The following is a 22,275-nucleotide window of genomic DNA, read 5'->3' as shown; positions in this document are numbered from 1 at the left end:
AGCGTCATCTTCAACTCCATTATTGATATTTAAAGGAAACAGTAAGCATTGTGCTTAGTGAGAGACAAAACAATTCCTCCGTAGTTTATTAAACATGGCTCTGAAAAATGAACCATAAAAAAGAAATATAAACTGATATTTGAAGAAAATATGATTTTCTTGGTGGTGGCTGATGGAGTAACAGCAATCTGCCGTTGCTCCAACTCTAATTATTTTACTATTTCTAACCTGTCTTGAGACTTCTTTATTAAGTGTGATATTCTTTCATTATGACTGGAAGGAGTGCCAGAGGTACTAAAAAGGATGATCTCCTTGCTTTTTCGGATTCTATTATGTATTTGCTGCAAAGTCATACACGAGAAACCTCTGAGAAGCTTCAACAATTTAGCTCTGAATTTAAACAAATGGATGGTAAATTGGATTCTATTCAACAAATTCTTAATGAACACGATAAATGTATAAAAAATAATGAAACAATTTTGTCGTCTCTGGAAACAGAAGTAGATGAATTGCAAAAGCTTTGTGAAAAGCAATCGAAGTCTAAGGAAAAGTTAAGAAGATGATCAACCTATAAAATAGAAGCAGAAGAAACAACCTATGGGTTCTGGGTCTCGAAGAATTAATGGAAAGTAATCATCCTATGGAATTTTTTGCAAACTTTTTGCAAGAATTATTTCTGGAAATTTTGACGTCTTTGCCTATGATTGATCGAGTTCACAGATCTCCTGTGTTTAGACCTCTTAAGGGAGGTAGACCAAGATCAATAATAATCTGTTTTCATGAATTTAAAACAAAGGAACTGTTAATTCGTGAATCTCGTCGAAGGTGCATGATTGACTATAATGGTCGTCAGATTAGAATTGTCGAAGATTACTCGCCTGAGGTCATGCAGGAACATGCTAAGTTCAAAAAATTATGTCTGTGTTTTTTAACAAGGGTTTCAAGCCTTCCCTTCACTACCCAGCTCGACTCAGAATCACACTTAAAGATGGATCTTTCAAATGGCTTCGTTTGACTGCTGAAGCACAAAGGTTTTTAAAATCCGAAGGCCAGCTGTTTAATTTGTCTTTACATGAAGAAACAAGATTAAATGAGAAACTTTTAATTCGCGGATCCTGTCGAAGGGGCATGATTAGTTATAAGTTGGAATATTAAGATTCTCGAAGATTATTTGTTAGAAGTTATGCAGGAACGTGCTAAGTTTAAACAAGCTTTGTTGGATTTTTTTTTAACAAGGGTTTCAAGCCGTCCCCTGGCTACCCAGTTTGACTGAGAATCTCATTAAGATGGATCCTTCGAATGGTTTCGTTTGAATGCTGAAGCACAAAGATTTTTTAAATTTGAAGGCTAACTGCTTAGTCTGCTTTTTCATGAAGATACAAGATTAATGTTTAATGTCTTCCTGTATGAATAATTGCATCCTTTACTTTTGGTAAACCTTTGTAACTAATTTCCTTTTGTATTTTTTAATACTGAATTTTTGATATACGAGAATTGAATTTCTTGTTTGGGTATTGTTTTGTCTAGGTTGGAATATAAATAACCTTGAAACTAATTGGAGCAATCACCAGGTTTTTTGGGGGGGTTGTCTGTAGTTGTAGATGCTGGCTTTCAATTGGTTGGCTTTCTTTCTTTGGGAGGTGGGCGGGGTCTGGTTTTTTTCCTCAGAAGCTGTTTCCGAATTTTTAGCCAACTTGTTGCTTGGTTACCATTACTCAAGGTTTATGGGTTGGTTTTAACTTACATTTTAACCCTTCCTTTAAATAATATTAAAAATAGACCAAACTATTAATTTACTCAGTTTTAATGTGAAAGGGTTAAATCACCCTGTTAAACGTAATAAGATTTTTGCTTATATTAGGAAATTTAAGGTCCCTATTATTTTCTGACAAGAAACTCACATACGCAAATGTGATAATTTACATTTTTTTAGCCATTGGAATGGACTTTGTCGCCAAATCTGGAGGAGTTTCGATTCTTATAGATTCTTTCCTTTGTCCAATGTAAAGTAGTGTCTGATACCAATAGATGTTTTGTTATAGTCTCGGGAAAACTAGATAATAAATTAATAGTATTTGCCAATGTGTATGCCCCAAATGTGGATTATTCAGGATTCTTTGAGCATTTTTTTTCGTTCTTACCAGATCTGAGTCCTTATTCTGTGGTGATGGAAGGAGATTTTAACTGTTGGCTAGACCCAATTTTAGATCGATCATCTTCTAAACCAGCGTCTCTTAATAAATCAGCTTTGTTTATTCAATCTTTTTTTATTGAAGTGTGGTATTGTTGATGTTTGGTGCTTTTTATATCCTTTAGATAGGGAGTACTCATTTTTTTCCCATGCCCATCATACGTATTCCAGGATTGATTTTTTTTATCGATAGTTGAATGATTTCATCAATTTGTTCCTGTGAATATAAAGAGATTGGTGTCTCGGATCATGCTTCTGTATTTCTATCTTTAAATCTCCCTGGTCTTCCTCAAACAAACAGATTTTGGCATTTTAATACAACTTTGTTATCTGATAAGGAGTTTTTAAAATTTCTAGAGAGGCATATTATTTTCTTTTTTGAAGAGAATAAAAAGGAAGAGACTTCCAATCTTATTGTATGGGATACTTTCAAGGCCTATATTAGAGGACAAACTTTTTCTTATACTGCGAGTGTTAAGAATAAAGCTAATAAAGAAAGAACTGAATTAGCCAATCAATTGAAACAATTAGATCAAAAATATGCTATAGCTCCAAATCTTGTTTTATATAAAAGACGTGTTGAAGTTAAAACTAAATATGATCTTCTGTTAACATATCCAATTGAAACTCAACTTCTTAAAGATAAAACTCAATTTTACATTCATGGAGATATAGCAGGCAAAGTATTGGCCAACCAATTAAAAACTTCTATAGTTGAACAACAAATTAAAGAAATTTGTAAAACTAATGGTGATAGGACAAATGATCACTCTGAATTAAATGATAAACTTTATAGTTCTGATTCTCCTAAAAATAGTACTGTAATGAATAATTTTCTAGATCAATTAAATATCCCTGCACTTTCTGCAGATAATTGCAAACAGATGGATCAACCCATTTCTTATGAGGAAATTGCCGAGGTTATACGTTCATTACACTCGGGGAAGGCTCCGGGTCTAGATGGATTTTCTGGAGAATTTTATAAGACTTTTTCCTCATTAATTATACCGCAGTTACACTTAGTGTTTTTGGATTCTTTCAAATTGGGTAGCTTGCCTCAGTCTTTCTATAAAGCTTCTATTTCGCTTATCCTAAAAAAGAACAAGAACCCAACTGAATGCTCTTCATATAGACCAATTTCATTACTCAATGTTGATACTAAAATCCTTTCTAAAGTTCTGGCTCATAGGATTGAAAATATTTTACCTTCTATTATTTCTGATGATCAGACTGGATTTATTAAAAACCGACATTCCCATTTTAATATATGCCGTGTATTAAGTGTTATTTACTCTCCTTCTCAGGAAATATCGGAAGGTGTGATATCCTTAGATGCTCAGAAGGCCTTTGATCGGGTTGAATGGAATTATTTATTTAAAACCTTACAAAAATTTAATTTTGGACCAGATTTTATTCAATGGATTAAATTACTTTATCTATCTCCTTCTGCTCAGGTTCTTACTAATTTTCAAAATTCCAAACCATTTAGACTTCACCGCAGACCTAGACAAGGTTGTCCGTTGAGTCCTTTGCTCTTTGATTTAGCTTTAGAACCCCTAGCTATTGCTTTTCGTGAATCTAATGCTATCTGTGGTAATTTAAGGATAGGTATTACTCACAAAATTTGGCTTTACACTGATCATATATTGCTTTTTATCTCTAATGTTGAGATCTCGTTACCTTGCGTACTTTCTTTACTCTCCCGTTTTAGCCAGTTTTCAGGATATAAATTGAACCTACATAAGAGTGCGTTATTTCCTTTAAATAATTTGGTATCAATTAATACTAATCTCCCTTTTAAAATCGTAAGGAATCAATTTACTTATTTGGGTGTAAAAGTCACTAAGAATTATACTTCATACTTTATTGTCACCAAACAATTGGTACTAGAACGTACAAACATCACAGCGATATTTGATTCTGCACTTCACACTCCCTGGATTACAAATATTAAATATTAAAGATATTAAAAATAGTTAAAATTAGTAAATATTAAAAATTTAAATTATAAATCATAAATAGAAAATAGAAAAATGGGATGTAAGGTAGTGCAAAAAAACCGAGAGACAAGTCCGGATATTTGGAGGGTACGGCCCAGATCTGGGTCAGGATCTGTTCAGCAATCTTATCACAGTTGGAAAGAAGCTGTTCCCAAATCAGGCCGTACGAGTCTTCAAGCTCCTGAACCTTCTCTCGGAGGGAAGAGGGACGAAAAGTGTGTTGGCTGGGTGGGTCGTGTCCTTGATTATCCTGGCAGCACTGCTCCAACAGCGTGCGGTGTAAAGTGAGTCCACGGACGGAAGATTGGTTTGTGTGATGTGCTGCGCCGTGTTCACGATTTTCAGCAGCTTCTTTTGGTCTTGGACAGGACAACTTCCATACCAGGTTGTGATGCACCCTCGAAGAATGCTTTCTACGGTGCATCTGTAAAAATCAGTGAGGGTTTTAGGGGATAGGCCAAATTTCTGTAGTTTTCTCAGGAAATAAAGGCGCTGGTGGGCCTTCTTGGTAGTGAACTCCACTTGGTTGGACCAAATCAGGTCATTTATGATATTGACCCCGAGGAACTTAAAGCTTTTGACCTGTTCCACTTGCACACCCCCGATGTAAGTTGGGTTGTGCGGTACACTACTCCTTTTGAAGTCAACAACCAATTCCTTTGTCTTGCTGACATTGAGGGATAGGTCATTGTCTTCGCACCATGCCACCAGGGTCTTAATTTCCTCTCTGTACTCAAACTCATCATTACATGTGATACGGCCTACAATTGTTGTGTCATCAGCAAACTTGTATATTGAGTTCGATGGAAACTTGGCTACACAATCATGGGTGTACAGTGAGTACAGCAGGGGTCTGAGTACACAGCCTTGTGGGGCACCAGTGCTCAGAGTGATTGTAGAGGAGAGCTTGTCCCCTATTTTAACAGCCTGGGTCCTGTCTGTGAGGAAGTTGAAGATCCAGCTGCAGATCTGAGTGCTAAGGCCCAGGTTCGGGAGCTTAGGAATCAGTTTATTTGGAACGATGGTATTAAAGGCAGAGCTGTAGTCAATGAAAAGGAGCCTTGCGTACACGTCTTTATTCTCCAGGTGTTCTCTGCCGTTGACCTGTTGCTCTGGTAGGCGAATTGCAAAGCGTCGAGGTTGACCGGTAGGCTGTGGTTGATGTGTGCCAAAACCAATCACTCGAAGTACTTCATAGCAATTGATGTCAGAGCCATAGGTCGATAGTCATTCAGGCATGCCACCTTGCTCTTCTTCGGCACTAGGATTATCGTTACCTTCTTAAAACACGAGGGGCTCTTAGACTGAAGCAAGGAGCAGTTGAAGATGTCAGCAAACACTCCAACTAGCTCACTTGCACAGGCCCAGAGAACCCATCCTGGGACGCTATCTGGGCCCATCGCCTTCCTTGGATTTATCTTCAGGAAGGCCTTTCTAACGTCCTCCTCGGTGACGATGAATCTCGTAGCCACCAGATCCGGTTCACCTGGAGGGAGTGGGACGCTCCTCTTCTGTTCGAATCTTGCGTAGAATATGTTAAGTTTGTCAGGAAGAGAAGCGCCACAGTTATTGATATTCCCAGCCTTTTCTTTGCGCCCAGTGATCTCATTTAGACCCTGCCATAGTCTATTGGCATCCCTTTGGTTAGCCTCGGCTTCCAACTTGGCTCAATATTGCCTCTTGGTGCCCTTAATGGTTTTCCGGAGTTCACGCCTGGATTCCGTGTAGCGACTGGTATCCCCGGACCTAAAAGCCGCAGCTCTAGCCTTTAAAAGGAACTTGACCTCAGAATTCATCCAAGGTTTCCGGTTAGGGAAGACCCGGATCGTCTTGCAAGACACACAGTCCTCCGTGCTTTTCCAAATAAAGTCCGTGACAGCTGAGGCATACTCATCAAGGTTAGCTACTGAGTCCTTGAATACTAACCAGTCCACCGATTCAAAGCAGTCATGGAAGACCTCATCCGTTTCCTCCGTCCAACGCTACACTACTTTTGACACCGTGACCTCCCGCTTTAGTTTCTGTTTGTAAGCCGGGAGGAGGAGTATGGCCTGATGGTCCGATTTTCTGAAGTGAAGTTGTGGGACAGAACGGTAGGCATCCTTGACAAGTATATTCGGGCCTCTAGTGGGGCAGCAGACATGTTGGTATAACTTTGGCAGCGCCTTTCTGAGGTTGGCCTGGTTAAAGTCCCTGGCTGTAATGAGCAAAGCCTCCGGATACCTGGTCTTAAGTTCACTGATGTTGGCATACGGTATGTTCAGAGCACACTCCACATCTGCCTAGTGGGGAATATAGACTGCTGTCAGTATGAACGAGGTGAATTCCTGTGGCAGATAGTAGAGACGACACTTCCCCGACTGGTGTTCCAGGTCCGGGCTGCAGGAGCTTGTCAGTGCAACTGTGTCTGAGCACCATCCAGTGTTGATCAGTAGGCAGACACCACCTTCCCTCGTCTTGCCCGAAGAACAAACATGTGTTTAAAGAAAACTTTCTTACTTTATTGAACCATGTAAAAAGGATATCATTAAATTGGTCACCCCTTTCAATATTGTTGATTGGATGAATTAATTCTATTAAAATGAATATTCTGCCTAAATATGTATATCTTTTTCAGGCTTTACCCGTTTTTATTCCTAAATCCTTTTTTGACTCTCTTGATTCTATTTTGTCCTCTTATTAATGGAAAAATAAACGTCCTCGATTAAATAAAGTTCATCTTCAAAAATTTTAAAATTCCGGAGGTTTAGCCTTACCTAATTTTAGGTTTTATTACTGAGCAGTTAATATATGATATCTTACGTTTTGGCTATATTAGATTAATCATGTAGACTGTCCGGTATGGGTTTCTTTAGAAGCTAACTCCGTAAATAAATTTTCTATTATTTCTCTTCTTGGATCCTCACTTCCTTTATTTGTAAGTAAACTAACTAATAATTTAAAAGTTAAACATACTCTGAGGATCTGGATACAATTTAGGAAACACTTTGGTTTATTGAGATTTTCCCTTTCAAGTCCCACTTATTCTAACTTTTTTTTTAAACCCTCCATGACTGATTTAGATTTTAAAGAATGGGACAGGTTGGGTATTAAATGTTTTTGGGATCTGTTTGTTGGGGGAAATCTTTTTTCATCTGAGCAATTGTCAGCTAAATATAGCTTACCCAAAACTCACTTTTGTAGATATTTATAAATCAGAGACTTTCTAAGATCTCAATTATGCACATTTCCTATAAGCTCAGATAAGAACTTACTAGACGTAATTTTCAATTTGACACCTTTTCATAATGTTCAATATCTAATATTTATGGCATGTTACTGGAGATGAGGAATGTTCGTTTGGACAAAATTAAGAATCTCTGGGAACAAGATTTACAGACATCAATATCTGAGGAAACTGGGAATAAAATTTTTAAACTGGTTAATACTTCATCGTTTTGTGCTTGCCATTCCCTCATACAACTTAAAGTGGTACATAGAGCTCATATGACTTAAGGATAAGCTATCTCGTTTTTATTTGGATATAACGCCCTACTGTGACAGATGTAATAATGGAGATGCTTCATCAATTCATATGTTTTGGACTTGTCCGAGTCTTGAAAAATATTGGAGGGACGTTTTTCAAACTTTTTCTTTACTTTTTAAAGTCAATTTTAAGCCTAATCCTTTGACGACCCTAATTGGTATTGTTGCAGGACAAGATATGAAGCTGAAGACATCTGATTTACATATTTTGGCCTTTAGCTCTCTTATAGCTAGGAGGGCACTTTTGTTTAAATGGAAGGATGTTTTTCCTCCTACCATCCTAACATTGGTTATGCGATGTTATGCTTAGATTTAGAAAAGATTCGTTGTTCAATTTCTGAATTTTGTCAAGACTTTCAAACATTGTGGGGACCTTTTCTGAATTATTTTCAAAACCTTCAATTTGTTGTTTAAATTCAGATGTTGGCTTTTATTATTTTTTATTATATGAGAAGATACTTACCTTTTTCTCCTTAATAAACAGCTTCGGTCTTGGTAGAGGTTAGATTCTTTTTTTTGTAATAAATTAGTGTATTTCAATATAACTATTGATTAACTTACATGAATACGTGGTAATGAGATTGTTGTTATGAATAGATGTAATGTAATTGGTAGTTTTAAAATCTTTTTTGACCTTTTATATATACTTTCTTGTACTCTGTATTCTTCTAAGTAGAAACTAATAAAAATATTGGAAAGAAGAAAATAAAAATAAACAGATTTTACCCAGTGCTCTTCCCATGAAAGGTTGTAGAGTTCACTGAATTGAAGGTAAAAGGAAATGCTCTCTCAAAAGAGCAGTCAGAGTGAATATTGTTCCACCTATCATGGTCGTCAGTACCTAACCCGGACAAGTCAGACCAGGCCTCACTATCCAAGCACTGCTAGCGTTACCTGGCAGAGGGTGTGGGAGAAATGTATTTTTTGAAGAATTCGATGTAGTGGGAAGGCTGTCGATGCACTTCCGTGTTTCGTCTTCCGAGCGTAGCCACTTCTTGTCACCGCTGGGAAGTGTGATATGGAGCCGTGCAGGCGAAAAATGACCGGGCGCGGTCTCTGTCCTGGGGCTGGTTTAGCTGCTAGTGAACGGTGGGCTCTATCAATCTCCGGCGGGGATGAGAGCGTCTCCTTCCCGAAGATCTCACAAAGCAGACTAGCAAAAAATGCAGTAGAATGCCGGCATTCAATAGATTCCGGCAGGCCCAGGATGCGTAGGTTCCGCCATCTGCTCTGGCCCTCTAGGTCAGTAACTTTAGCCATTAGCTTGATATTGTTTCCATGTAAACTGGAGCAGATGTTTTCCAGCTCACTGACGTGCTGGCTCAGGTCATCCGTAGCGAGCTTGAGAGAGGATTGGAGTTGGCTGTGGTCCTCCACTTTGCATTGGATTTGGTTGAGTTTCATTTCCAGCAGGCTGAAAGAAGATTTAAATTCAGCCACTAACGCCTCACGGTGTTGGTTTAGTAGCGTGGAGTTAGCTCTACTGTCAAGCCAGCCGCTGAATCGCCTTTTTCCCCGAATTTAGTACTCTTTGAGGTTACTGTGAAGTGAACATAGACATAGGCAGGGTGAAGAGCAAAATGTCCAACAGTTTGGTATGAGAAAAGGGGAAAGAAGGAGTGTGGAGATAAAAAGTAGGACAGAGCACCCACTGTCTGCGACTACTCCATGTGGCTGACAACCAGAAGTCTGGCATCACCTTTTAAAGATTTCCTCAATGGTGGGGAAGCTACTGGCTATAAAGGCTCTGGAAAGTGGCAACTCTTTGCATGTAGCTGTGAAGGAAATCATCAAATGTTACTGCTTAGGACTACTAAACAGATGAAAAGAATATGTTGCAGTCAGCCATGGTGTGACGGATAACTCACATTTGAACTTAAGTCTATAATTTTTGAGCTGTGAGCACTTCAGAAAATCATTTGACTAAGCTTTCAGTCATCCATCCTAACATCTATCCTCTTGCTTTTGTCTATTTGTGACCTTATATGGAAAAGAACTGTCATTTGTTAATGTACCTTTATAGTTCTGGCTGCTGATTCATGAATGGCAATATTAATCACTTCTCAGTTTTAATAATGTAATAGTATAATTAAAATACAGATGGTATGTTTTAAATGTTAATTTCTGTGTCATTTGAGCCATGGTCCCATTTTTGGAAAAATTGGATTTTAAACAGGGCAAAATACAAAACCATTTGCCACCAAGTTGCATTTACACTGACTCATCTCTTTGTACTTTATCCATCATATATGTACTTTATTACTATCTTTGGCATACAAATTAAAACTCTGTGTATGAGGAGTAAGTTAGTTTGTGAAATATTTCTTTAAACTTCAATTGTAAGGATGTCATAATGGCAATTTGGCAATGGAATTTTTGCCACCACTCCAACATTGATTTTAGTTAATTTCAGCAAGCCAAGTGTATTAAACGACTCCATATATAGGATCAGTCCTATTTTAATACTTTACCATAAAGGTGGTAATGACTGCTGACAATTTGGGTGTGATGTGAAAGTGTAAATTATTATCTGTTTGTTAATGGCACTATGGATGGCCATGCACAGCTATTTTTTGACACGAGGGAATTTATCTTAAACAGGGAGTTTGTAAGCCATTCTTTTCAGACCCTGTCAGTTCAAGCATATAAGTAGCATAACATTAATTTACTAAATGGTACATGCACACGTAAAAGGCTCTGGGAGAAACTGTGCTTCTCCTTGAACAAGGGAATTTCTGTGCCTATATGAAAAGTTGTTTATCATTTTTATTCCAAAAGTACACAAAATATGGGAATGGGTTTTCTCTTGTTTATGAAAAGTTAATTCTCCAGAGCACTTTTGGACCAGAAAAAGTTATTCAACCTAGACATTTTTTTTAAAGAATACATACACATTAATGCAGATTGCAGATAAAGTTTTATGTAAAAAATGTTGAGTGCTCTTCAAAAATCCAACATCACTACTAAACTGAATGAGTATTCAATTGTTTTCCTTCTCCGGCAGTATTTGAATGTAAATGATATGGCATCGGAGCTTGACTTTGCCAGAGCCAAACTGAGCATTGCTTCTCTGACTGTAGAATGTACAATGACTTTATTCAAAAGAATTGAATAAAATTGGGTCATTTCCTCACAGACTGCGTCATTAATGCATGAGAATTGAGGCGCTTTCTGAGGGGAGCAAAACACTGAATTAAGTACTGGAGTTGCATTTTTCTACCATGATCCCTAGAAAAGAGTTGTCAGAACAAGTGAGGCGAGCATGTGAAAGGAAATTTCAGTCAATTGAAAGATTCTGCAATTTTAAAGAAAATGTATTGCATCATTTACAGTTATTGAAGCCAAATTGCTGTAGATGTTGAGAATTTGGTGCAGTTGCAATGTATGGATACATTTGGATACATTCTCCTAGCTATCTGCTGAGTGTTTGCAGTGGACTGGAGTTACTGTAAGCGACTCCGTATGGAGATAGCAGTTGTGCAGCACTTCTCTATTCAGACCCTTTTTTAAATTTCAATTCCATTTCTACAACCCTATTGGGTGTTTAGTGTCAGCTTAAGTGATACCAAAAAGCTCCAATTACTGTGGATCCCAGCCACATATCAACAGCTAGAAGCTTTTGTTGTTTGTCAAGATAACTAAAGCCTTCCTCCCTCTCACCCAAACCCTCCCCCCTTTAATTCTCCATAGATTAAGTCTAACCGGACATCAGTAATTAGCAGCACAATTGTTTATGACTTTTCTATACTTCCTTTCAAAAAACGGCAAATCGAAAGAAGCACCGTTCCCCTTAAAAGAATGCAAAAGAGAATGTGAAACTGATCTTTCTGATCGATGGGAGGTAACTCTCAAAACAAGTAGGTGACAGTTTTGCCATTGGTCAATGTAACCAGTGTAGAGTCAGAAAAGTTTATACGAACAGATTTTTTAATTTGTAAATTTGAAACTTTGAATTCTCCCCAATAAGTAGGGAATGCAAAATGGAATATTATGCGGGTAGACATGGGAATTGTAGTGCACAACTCGTACATTAATAAAGTAACTTTCAAAACAAGATTTATTTTGGTGTATTTTGTTAGCAGACTGCTTTATTGAATGACATGGCCAGAACAGCAATGGAGCTGATTTGTACTGGTCTCAAGTCCTTGCATACTGGTGCACCTCTTGAGTTTCTGCATTTTAATCTCCTTCAGTGCTCCATTTATTTTTAGCTGCCACCTCCCAGACTATGTTTCTCTCAACAGCGGGTTCCATTGTCGATATATCATCTGAAAATTAATTTTGTGTAGCCCTTTTGTGTCCAGTAAAAGATTGACAAAGAATTTTCAGAGTTTGTCAAATAAAGGTGTTCATTGGGCATAGTTTTCAAACAAAATGTAATACTGTAAACACACTGAAATGAATACTGTATATTAACCGAATTTATGCATGTAAACTTCACTGCACCCTTGCTGGAAAAGGCCATCCTGGAACTGAGTTTATTTTTCTGCTACGGCAGATGCAGCAGACTATTTATGAGACTGAATTATTTTCACTTACAGATGGACTTTCCGGTCGAGACCAGTCAGTTGAGTTGTTGACTCCCTCAAGAGTGAATCACATGCCCAGCACTGGTAAGAGGCGATCAGATCTTTCAGAATAAGATAAAAATTTCAAATAAAATTAAATCACGAGCTGCCTTTTATGTGTTGCTAACAAAAAAAAATAAAGTAGTGCCATTTCTATTACCTAAAATTTAAAAATTCTTAAATATTACTAATGTCTTTCTTTAAATGGGCGATGCCTCTGTTTGCTGTCCTTTTAATGCAGTAATTCACAGATAATTGGTAATTTCTAGCAAGTTACTAATGTTATCATACACAGCGACAAAGGCAGCAACAAGTTTGGTGGATCTGCTCAGTTAGGAAGTTATCTTGTAACGCAAGTTATTTTTTGTGCAATTGAACTGATGGACTATCCTCAGACTAGCAAAAAGGCTTGAGTCATTTTTTAAAGCTTTGTTTCTCTTTATGCTGCATCTAGGATGTAGAGCTGCAGTTTTAAAAATAACTTTTTGGAGAGATTTTCATTGAAGTACCTCATAATTGCAACATGTTTTATGTTTCTTATTGTATGACAAAAGAATGTTGCAATTTACAAAAACAATTTAATTGTGAAAACCACAGAAAACTTAACAATTGTGTCAAAACAGAAATGTTTCTACAGTGCTGATGAAGTTTTGTGATTCTTGGAGCTTGAGGCTGAGTCAAGGCTGTGCAAAAGTTTATTTCACTATTCTCCCTCTTCCCCACCACTCCCCTCAATGTAAATCTTACATAAAATCATACTTTCAAAGTAATTTTAAATAAGTCAACTTTTTATAAAGTTTTTTTGTGTGAATGAGGCATTCAAATTTTAGTAGTCTTGGAGGATGTAACCAGTGATACAGTTAAATGGGAAATTAATAGCAGTAGAATATATAGTATATTTAAAATGTATGTCAATGACTAGGGGAGGAAAGGATAGCTTCTGTCTGTACATAACTATCTGAAGAAACTTGTGAGGAAGTCAGTAAAGATGTATGGACATATAGAATGGGAAAGATAAGCAGGGATTGGATTTTCCACAGTCTCTTTCAGAGTTGTGTAGTTTTCTGTATTGTAATTATGGCTCCATTGATAACATTCTTGGCTCCAAGTCAGAAGTTATGGATTGAAATCTCGCTGTAAGGCCATGTACACAAAAATTTAGGCCAACGCTTCAGGCTTGGGCTGAAGAATGACTATACCGCCTAAGGGTGTGTTTCTAGACAGGGATGTTAAACTTCTCAGGTTAACATAAAATATGCCATGGTGCTATTCTGCAGGCCTTTTATTACTGGAATCTTGGCCAGTGCTTATCCCTCAACTAATATGTCAAGAAGGTGGCAGTGGAGTATTGTGTGGGAAAATATGAGACTATTTCATTTAATATGAAGAGATGAAAAAATTGTTTTTTTTAGAAAAGAAGCTATCAGGTTCCCTTGCACCCCATCAGCTCTTAACCCTTCCTTTCCACACTTTCTCCCTGCCTTTCCTATTTCTCTTTGCTGCTGATGATTAAATAAAAGTATCTTGATTTCTTTTTTCAGAAGTTTCTAGAAAAAGTTAATTTCCAGGTGTATAATTAAGTAATTATTTTACTGAAAATTTACTGGCGCATAAGCATTAAATCTTAAAATTTGGCATGAAAAAGTTAATTTATTTGTTTGGCTTTAGAATTTGCTCTTCCTAATGTTTCTTTCATTGACAATCAGTTCACTTTTCTAACTGGTATCTTCATCTGCCACTAAAACAGGCCCCGCAATTTAAATCTAAAACATGCAAATATTGTGTCAGTGAACTGGAGCAATCAAAGCATGGAACATGAATAGTCTACTACTGCTTTATACTCAAATCATTTTTGTAAATTAAATAGTTTTATTCCAATATTCTAAGCTCTTTCTTGCATATGTTTGACTCTGCTGTGACTTGTTCTCCATAACATGCCTTTAAGTATTATTCTTGACAGTTAGTTGCCATAATGAGCTCTGCTGTAGAAATTATTTCCCATTTTATCAGACATTGGTGTAGCATGTTTGGGCACTCCACAGCTTAACCAGCATCTAGTTGAACGTGTTCTTTTTATCCTCAAGCTTTTGAATTCAACTTATGGTGCTGTGAAGCTTCATTTAAAAGCTCTGTTATGGAGAGGGGTTACATTCTTCCAGATCATGAAATATTTCAGTGTTAATATAATTCAGTAAGCAAGTGATTAAATTATATTTAAAACTGTATCTTAAACATTTAAAAATTTCTTTTAATTTAATGCTGTCAAATTCATAAATGGCTTTGTACCTTCTATTTACTGAACTGACCCAATAGGCTTGAGTTTGAATTTCATAATTTTCTTAAGAATGCTGACTTTTTACTATGGCAGTATTCTGTTCCATTAGTTACAGATCCTTTACAATCCAGTGACACACACAGTTACTGTCATGAAGGCAAATATGGTGGCCAATCTAGATAACAGTTAAATCCCATGAAAAGTACATGATTGGTTCTGTGGATAAATTGTTTTCCATACTGTTAAAGGGAGGAGACAAAACTTTTTCTTTCACAAATTGTTTTGAGGTAAACTTTGGACCATCTATGCAACTCATCAGTATGAATGTTCTCTTAACATTGCATGACCCAACAGTGCCGCAGTTCATTTGCTGACGCAACCATCTACTACTGGCCAAGTAAATGCACCAAGTTCTGTTTTCCCAGCATTCTTGTACTTCCCGATCTTGGTTAACAAGTGTCTGGCTTTTAAATTTATTAATCCTTTGTAACCCTTTATATTTTGTCACCTCCAGTTCAATCACCCTCAAATTTAATGACTGCATTATTGGTAATTATTTATTGCTGCTGAGGCTCTAGCTCTAAACTTCATTCTTTCCTCCATTTAGGATGCTCTTTAAATTTCCTATGCCTCAGTTTTGTGTTATAATACTCATATACAGCACCTTTTGTTGTTTTAAGGTTGCTTTTACAAATGCAAGTTGTTCTTGAATAAAGCACGGGAACTTTTGCATTAGCCTGAAGCAGAACATAGCAGCTTTAACATACCAGCACTCCTAGCTCAACCTGTGGTTGAAGAATGGTGGGATTAAAGTTTCTGATTTACATGTACAGATACTGCCAATTAAACAAAGGTAATGCTCAGTATATTTGGTTTTATTCTGTCTTTAGTTGGAAAGTAGTATCCTTTACTTCTAATTCTAGTATAATTTATGTAGGTCATGACAATGCTGCAGAGAGTGGACAGGCGATTGCTGGGAGCTGCTGGCGGCTGAACTGGGCAGGTTGTGGGGGCTGAACTATTGCAATTGCTGGGAGCTGCTGGCGGCTGAACTGGGCAGGTTGTGGTGGCTGAACTATTGAGCTTGGCTGGAGTGGCTGATTTTGGAGTGGGCGCATGCGTGAATGTGGTTTGGAACTTGTTGAGGGAAAGAGAGTGGGGAAGGAGCGGGAATTGCTGGGAGGAGGTCATGTGGGTCCGGTAATAGCGGACAAAGTTGGGGGAGGGGTGAGGGAAAGAGTGGAGAAGGAGCGGGATAGGGATTTCGGATCAGAGGTAGGTAGCTGGGGAGAGATGGATTATTGTGAAGGGAGAAATAAAGGGAATGAGGAGATAGTGAGGGGATGGATGAATGAAAACCGAGACAAAGAGAATAAAAGAATAAGAAATGACAGTGGAGAGAGCTCTGAAAGTAAGGAAGATCAACAAGTTCAGAGAGAAGGTGTTGTCATAATTAGGTTTAATGAGAAGACTCAGGGACACATGAAGGAAATTAACCCATTTGTGCTAACAACAACTGTGGCAAATAAGATAAGGGAAATAGTATTTGCAAAAGACCTTAATGATGGCAACCTATTGGTAAGATGTGCGAATGACGAACAACTTGAGAAAGTACTCATGCTAAAAGAGATAGAAAAATGCAAGGTGGAATACACAGAGAGGGTGGGAGCACGAAATGGTTGTAAAGGAGTGATCACAGGGGTACCAATGAGTATAAATTAGATTAGATTATGAGGACATGCAGTCCTCGTTTATTGTCATTTAGTAATGCATGCATTAAGAAATGATGCAATGTTCCTCCAGTATGATATCACAGAAATACAAGACAGACCAAGACTAGAAAACTGACAAAAAACACATAATTATAACGTATAGTTACAACAGTGCAAAGCAATACCATAATTTGATAAAAAACAGACCATGGGCACAGTAAAAAAAAAAAGTCTCAAAGTCTCGAAAGTCCCATCATCTCATGCAGACGATAGAAGGAAGAAAACTCTCCCTGCCATGAACCTCCAGCGCTGCAAACTTGCCAATACAGCACCCTGGAAACACCCGACCACAACCGACTCTTGAGTCCGTCCGAAAACTTCGAGCCTCCGACACCGAGCACCATCTCTGCCGAGCACTTTGACCCTGGCCCTGGCCGCCAAGCAACAGGCAAAGCCAAGGATTCAGGGCCTTCCCATCCGGAGATTCTCACTCGCACATTAGTAGCGGCCGCGAAGCGGGCATTTCAGAAGTTTCTCCAGATGTTCCTCTGTGCTTCTCACGTCTGTCTCCATCAAATCAGGATTGTGCACGGCATCCTATTTGACAAATACAGATATCATTCACTGGAGAGGCTGCGCACGCTGCGTCGTATCGCGTCTCCATCTTTTCCTCCCCCTCTATGGAGGAGTTAAAGAGGAATATCAAAGGAGGAAAAATAATGAATGTTCAGAAAACAATAAAGGAGGGAGTGAAAAAGGAATGTGAAACAGTATTGATTGAATTTGAAGAATAAAGAGTGCCAAGGAAGGTGTTCCTTGGTTTCATGAGTTACCCAGTAAGGGTGTATCTGCCAAAGCCATTGAGGTGCTATAATTGTCAAAGGTTTGGACACATAGCTAAAAACTGTAAAAGGCAGAGGAGATGTGCTAGATGTGGGGGTGATCGTGAATATGGAAAGTGCGGAACAGGAGTGCAGCCAAAATGCTGCAATTGTGGAGGAGCTCATAACGTGGCACATAGTGGGTGTGAGGTTATTAGACGGGAGAATAAAATTCAAGAAATAAGGGTGAAAAGAAAGATCACTTATGCAGAAGCTGTGAGAATGTCAAGAGAACAGAATAATGCTTCTAATGAACAGGGAGCAATAGAGATGCGATAGATGCAACAAAGAACAAATGACAGGATTTACGTAGACAAGAAGGCTCTAGTAACATTCATTGCAGGAGTGATTATTAGTACGGCTGAGGGTAAAGTCAAAAAGTGACAAAATTCAGCTGGTGGTCAAAGCAGCAGTAAACCATTTAGGGTTAGTAGGACTGACATGGGAAGAAGTGAGGAAGAACCTCACTAATCAGTCAAGCCAGGAAGTGTCATGCGTTGGTTAATACTAATTATGGTGATTCTTTTACAATGGAATGCAAGGAGCTTACTGGCCAATAGCCAGGAATTCAAGCACTTTATAAAATAAATGGTTGTAAAACCGGATGTAGTGTGTATTCAGGAAACTTGGCTGAAACCAACTTTAGACTTTGTGGTGCATGGGTATACAATGATAAGGAAAGATAGAAATCTAGGGGGAGGAGGGGGTTGTGATATGTTAATCAAGCAAGGTATACCATATAGGGTACTGGAAAAAGGAGATGATCAGGAATACATAGTGGTGGAAGTGTGGGAGAGAGTGGTTATAATTAACTACTACAACCCATGTAAAATGTTGGATTTGGACAGCCTATTAACGATACAAGGACAAAACAAACATAAAGTAGTGTGATGTGCAGATTTCAATGCTCACAGCACAATATGGGGAGATCCGATTACAGATTCAAATGGAAAGGTAATTGAAGATTTGATAGAAGAAAGTGATTTGGTGTGTATGAATGATGGTAGAGGAACAAGGATACACATAACAACAGGAACTGAGTCAGTGTTAGATATTACGTTAGTGTCTAATACCTTGGCTGACGTCAGTAACTGGGGAGTTTGGACTGCTTCAACAGTAGGCAGTGATCACTACCCAGTTTTATGTTCAGTGGGTGAAAGAGTTGAAGTAAGATCAGGTGGTGGAATCCCAAAGTGGAAGTTTGGAAAAGCAGATTGGGGTAAGTTCCAGAAGTTGAGTGAAGAGGCATTAACAAAGATTGACAATTCTGGAAATACAGATGAATTAAACAGTCAAGTGACTTCAGCAATTATTATGGCAGCAGAAGGATCTATACCCAGGAGTAAAAATAGGATGAATAGAAAATTGGTGACATGGTGGACAGAGGAATGTTGTCAGGCTATAAAAAACAGAAATAGAGCATTCAGGCTAGTTAAAAGAACCCATAATATGCAGCATTTGATTCAATATAAGAAGGCACAGGCAGTGGTGAGAAGAACTATACGTCAAGCTAAAAGGGCAAGTTGGAGGAGTTTTTGCAACAAAATAGGAAGATCAACACCTGTGGGAGAGGTATGGGGAATGATTAAGAGGATGGGGACAGATAGAAGGGAATGGGAATATCCAGTAATGATAGCTGAGGAGGAAACAGCAGTCTCCAGTAGGGATAAGGCTGAGATCATGGCCTGCTTAGCCCTCCGGTGAAAAATGATATATCTGTTAAATAGGGCCCGTGGACAATTCTGATTTGATGGAGAGGGACGTGAAAGAACAGAGGAACATCTGGAGAAATTTCTGAAACGCTCGTTCGCTGCTGTCGTTACTGTGCAGATCGGGAATCTTCCGGAGGGTAGGCCTCAAAATCCCCGGCTTTGCCTTTTGTTGGTGACCGAGATTGAGGTCGAATCATTCGGACAGAGATGGTGCTCAGTACTCGGTGTTGGAGAGCTGATTCGGAGGCTCGAAGTTTTCGGATGACTCAGAAACGGATTGTGGTCGGGTATGGCAGGGAGAGTTTTTCTTCCTTCTCCCGTCTGAGTGAGATGTGGGACATTTGGGAGACTTTGAACATTTTACTGGGCTCATGGACTTCTTCATCAAGTTATGGTATTGTTGCATTGTTGTAACTATATGTTATAATTATGTGGCTTTGTCAGTTTTTTCAGTCTTGGTCTGTCCTGTGTTTTGTGATATCACACCGGAGGAAATATTGTATCATTTCTTAATGCATGCATTACTAAATGACAATAAAAGAGGACTGTGTGTCTTCATAATCTAATCTAAGTCGTTTGTACAGATACACGTTCAGAAAATTTGTCTGAAGAAGGGAGAAGGAGAAGGGAAAGAACGAGTCAACACCCAGGTGTGTTAAACAGGAGGGAAGAAACGGATGATATAATTGATGATCCATTTACGTTGGGCAGAAATGGTGAGAGTAATAAAGAGATCGAGACCAACCTCCCCAGGGAAAGATCTGATATTTTTATATAATGCTAAAAAATCTAGGAGAAGGAGCGCTCTTGAAGTTGCTGCATTTTTATAACAGAGTGTGGGAGGAGGGAAGATTACCAAATGCATGGAAAGAAGCAGTAGTAATTCCAATAAGGAAACCTGGCAAGGATCCGTCAAAACCCACTAGCTACAGACCAATAGCATTAACATCAAATATATGTAAGATAATGGAAAGGATGATAACAGAAAAGTTATCATATGAGCTTGAGAAGAGGGGAATGCTGGCAAGTTATCAGAGTGGTTTTAGAAGGGGAAGGAATTCCATGGACTCAGTGATAAGGTTAGAGACTGAAATAAGAAAGGCCCAAGCAAATAAAGAATCAGTAGTTGCATTGTTTTTTGACATTGAAAAGCCTATAATATGATGTGGAAGGAAGGATTATTAATTAAACTGCACAAGATGGGGGTTGGTGGGAGAGTTTTTAATTGGATTAAAGATTTTTTGTTTGGTAGAAAAATTCAAGTTCGGATTGGATCAGAATTATCAAAACAGTACATAGTGGCAAATGGTACATCTCAAGGTAGTGTGATTAGCCCGTTACTTTTCATCATTATGATCAATGATGTTTTCACAAAGGTACCAGTGAATATAGGTAGGTCACTGTTTGTGCATGATGGGCCCTTGTGGAAAAGAGGCAGGAACATGGAGCATATAATCAGGAAACTACAAGGAGCAATTGATGAAGTGGTGGAGTGGGGTTATGGTTGGGCATGTAGATTTTCAGTAGAGAAAACTCAAACTGTATTTTTCACCAGGAAAGGAATTGAGGTAAGGAAGAAGTTAAGGATGTATGGGATTGAATTAGAAAAGGTTGGATCATTTAAATTTCTGGGAGTTATATTTGATTGACGATTAACATGGGCAGACCATATCAGGAAAGTTGAGGAGAAATGTAAAAAGGTAATAAATGTGTTGAGATTTTTGACTGGTAGGGAATGGGGAGCAAGTTGTTCAGTGTTGAAGAGAATGTATGTGGCTTTAGTGAGATCTGTGTTGCACTATGGAAATATAGCATATGGATCAGCAGCTAGGTCTCTTATAAGGAAACTGGATGTGATTCAGGCTCAGGCTTTGAGAGTGTGCAGTGGGGCTTTTAAAACATCACCAGTTTCAGACCTACGGGTAGAAATGGGAGTAATGCTTTTGGAACTAAGAAGGATGCAATTGATGGCAAACTACTGGGCTAATTTGCAGGGGCACAATGATTCTCACCCTGCTAAAGGAGTGTTGCAGGATTCCTGGGAAAATGAGAGTTTTCAGAGGGATAACTTTAGTCGGGTAGGGAATGATATTGCTAAAGAATGTGGAGTGTTTGATCTAAGGATAAGTCCTTCAGTAGTTTATCCGGTTGTAGCTCCATGGAAGCTTGTATGGCCTGACATAGACTGGCATTTGTGAGAGGTAACAGGAAAGGAAAATATAAAACTGGTTTGGTAAGTGCATTTAACTGTCATGTGATGGAAAAGTATAGTGATTATACTCAGATTTATACGGATGGTGCTAAGGAACCTGAAACAGGAGTGACAGGGTTTGGGGTGATTATACCAGCAAGAGAAATTGGAATCAGCAGAAGAACATCTAATAAGTTAGGGGTGTATACAGTGGAGATGCTGGCAGTGTTGGTTGTGTTGCAATGGGTGGAGAAAGCTAGACAAGTCAAAGCATTGATATGCTCAGATTCATCCTCAGTTCAAGCAAATTTAAGGTCTTTTCACTCAAATAGTCGGCAAGATGTAATTTATGAAGTCCTTGAGTTAGTCCCAAGAATTGCAAATCAGGGAGGTCAGGTAAAATTTCTGTGGGTTCCATCACATGTAGGGATGAAGGGGAATGAGAGGGTGGATGAGTTGGCAAAGAGGGTGTTAAAGAAAGAAAATATAGAAATGCACATTAGTATCAGAAAAGCAGAGGTTAAGTGCGTAATCTGGGAAAAAGTCAACCAAATGTGGCAAGAAAGATGGGACAGGGAGGGGAAAGGGAGGCATTTATATCAAATACAAAAAGGTGTTGCAGGTACTAGGGTAGGTAGTGGATACAGAAGAGGAAACTGTGTGGACTAGGTTAAGGCTGGGGCACTGTGCATTAAACAAAACATTGAAAATGATAGGGAAACACCAGGCAGGATTGTGTGAGGAATGTCAGGAAGAGGAGTCAGTAGAACATGTAGTTCTGAGTTGCAGGAAGTATGGGATACAGAGAGAGGTGATGAGAATTAAGCTAAGGGAAATGGGAGTGCAGGAATTCATATTAAAAGGGTTGCTGGGCATGGGTGAGAGAGCACAGGTTAGGTATTTTTAACTTTCTTAAGGGATAGGGTTTCTTATAGGATATGACAGATAAACAGGAATAGGGTACTAGGATGGCCAAAGGTAGGAGGATAAAGTGTAGGTTAGGGTATGTGTGGCTGTGTGATTGGGTGAAGGGATTTAGAATGTAAGTATATTGCACACTTCGGAGCAGAAGGTGGCGGTAATACACCATTAAGCTGGGTGCCAACCGCTGTAAAACAAGATGGAGAGAGAGAGAGAGAGAGACAATGCTTCAGTTGACCAATGAATATTCACTGCAGAAATAAGCTATTGTGAAACCACTATTTCTATTATTTGTGCTC

At 38.5% G+C, this 22,275-nt stretch overlaps 1 protein-coding gene across 8 annotated transcripts in view; it reads left to right on the top strand.

Annotated features, from left to right (window-relative positions):
- The window catches only part of hdac4 (histone deacetylase 4), a 498,261-nt gene that overhangs the window by 204,160 nt on the left and 271,826 nt on the right, over positions 1 to 22,275 (top strand). For 7 of the 8 annotated variants that reach the window (XM_072261461.1, XM_072261453.1, XM_072261454.1 and 4 more), the window contains one exon: positions 12,258 to 12,329. The exons of the other annotated variant lie outside the window; for it this stretch is intronic. In XM_072261461.1, the coding sequence (XP_072117562.1) occupies positions 12,258 to 12,329 (72 nt within the window). Of the gene's footprint in view, positions 1 to 12,257; positions 12,330 to 22,275 lie in introns of those variants that run through there. 8 annotated transcript variants of the gene reach the window in all.

The sequence above is a fragment of the Mobula birostris genome, chromosome 6, assembly GCF_030028105.1.
Source record: "Mobula birostris isolate sMobBir1 chromosome 6, sMobBir1.hap1, whole genome shotgun sequence".
Taxonomy (NCBI): Eukaryota; Metazoa; Chordata; class Chondrichthyes; order Myliobatiformes; family Myliobatidae; genus Mobula; species Mobula birostris.
Note: the sequence above shows the minus strand (reverse complement) of the source record. Positions and strands in the feature narration are given on the sequence as shown.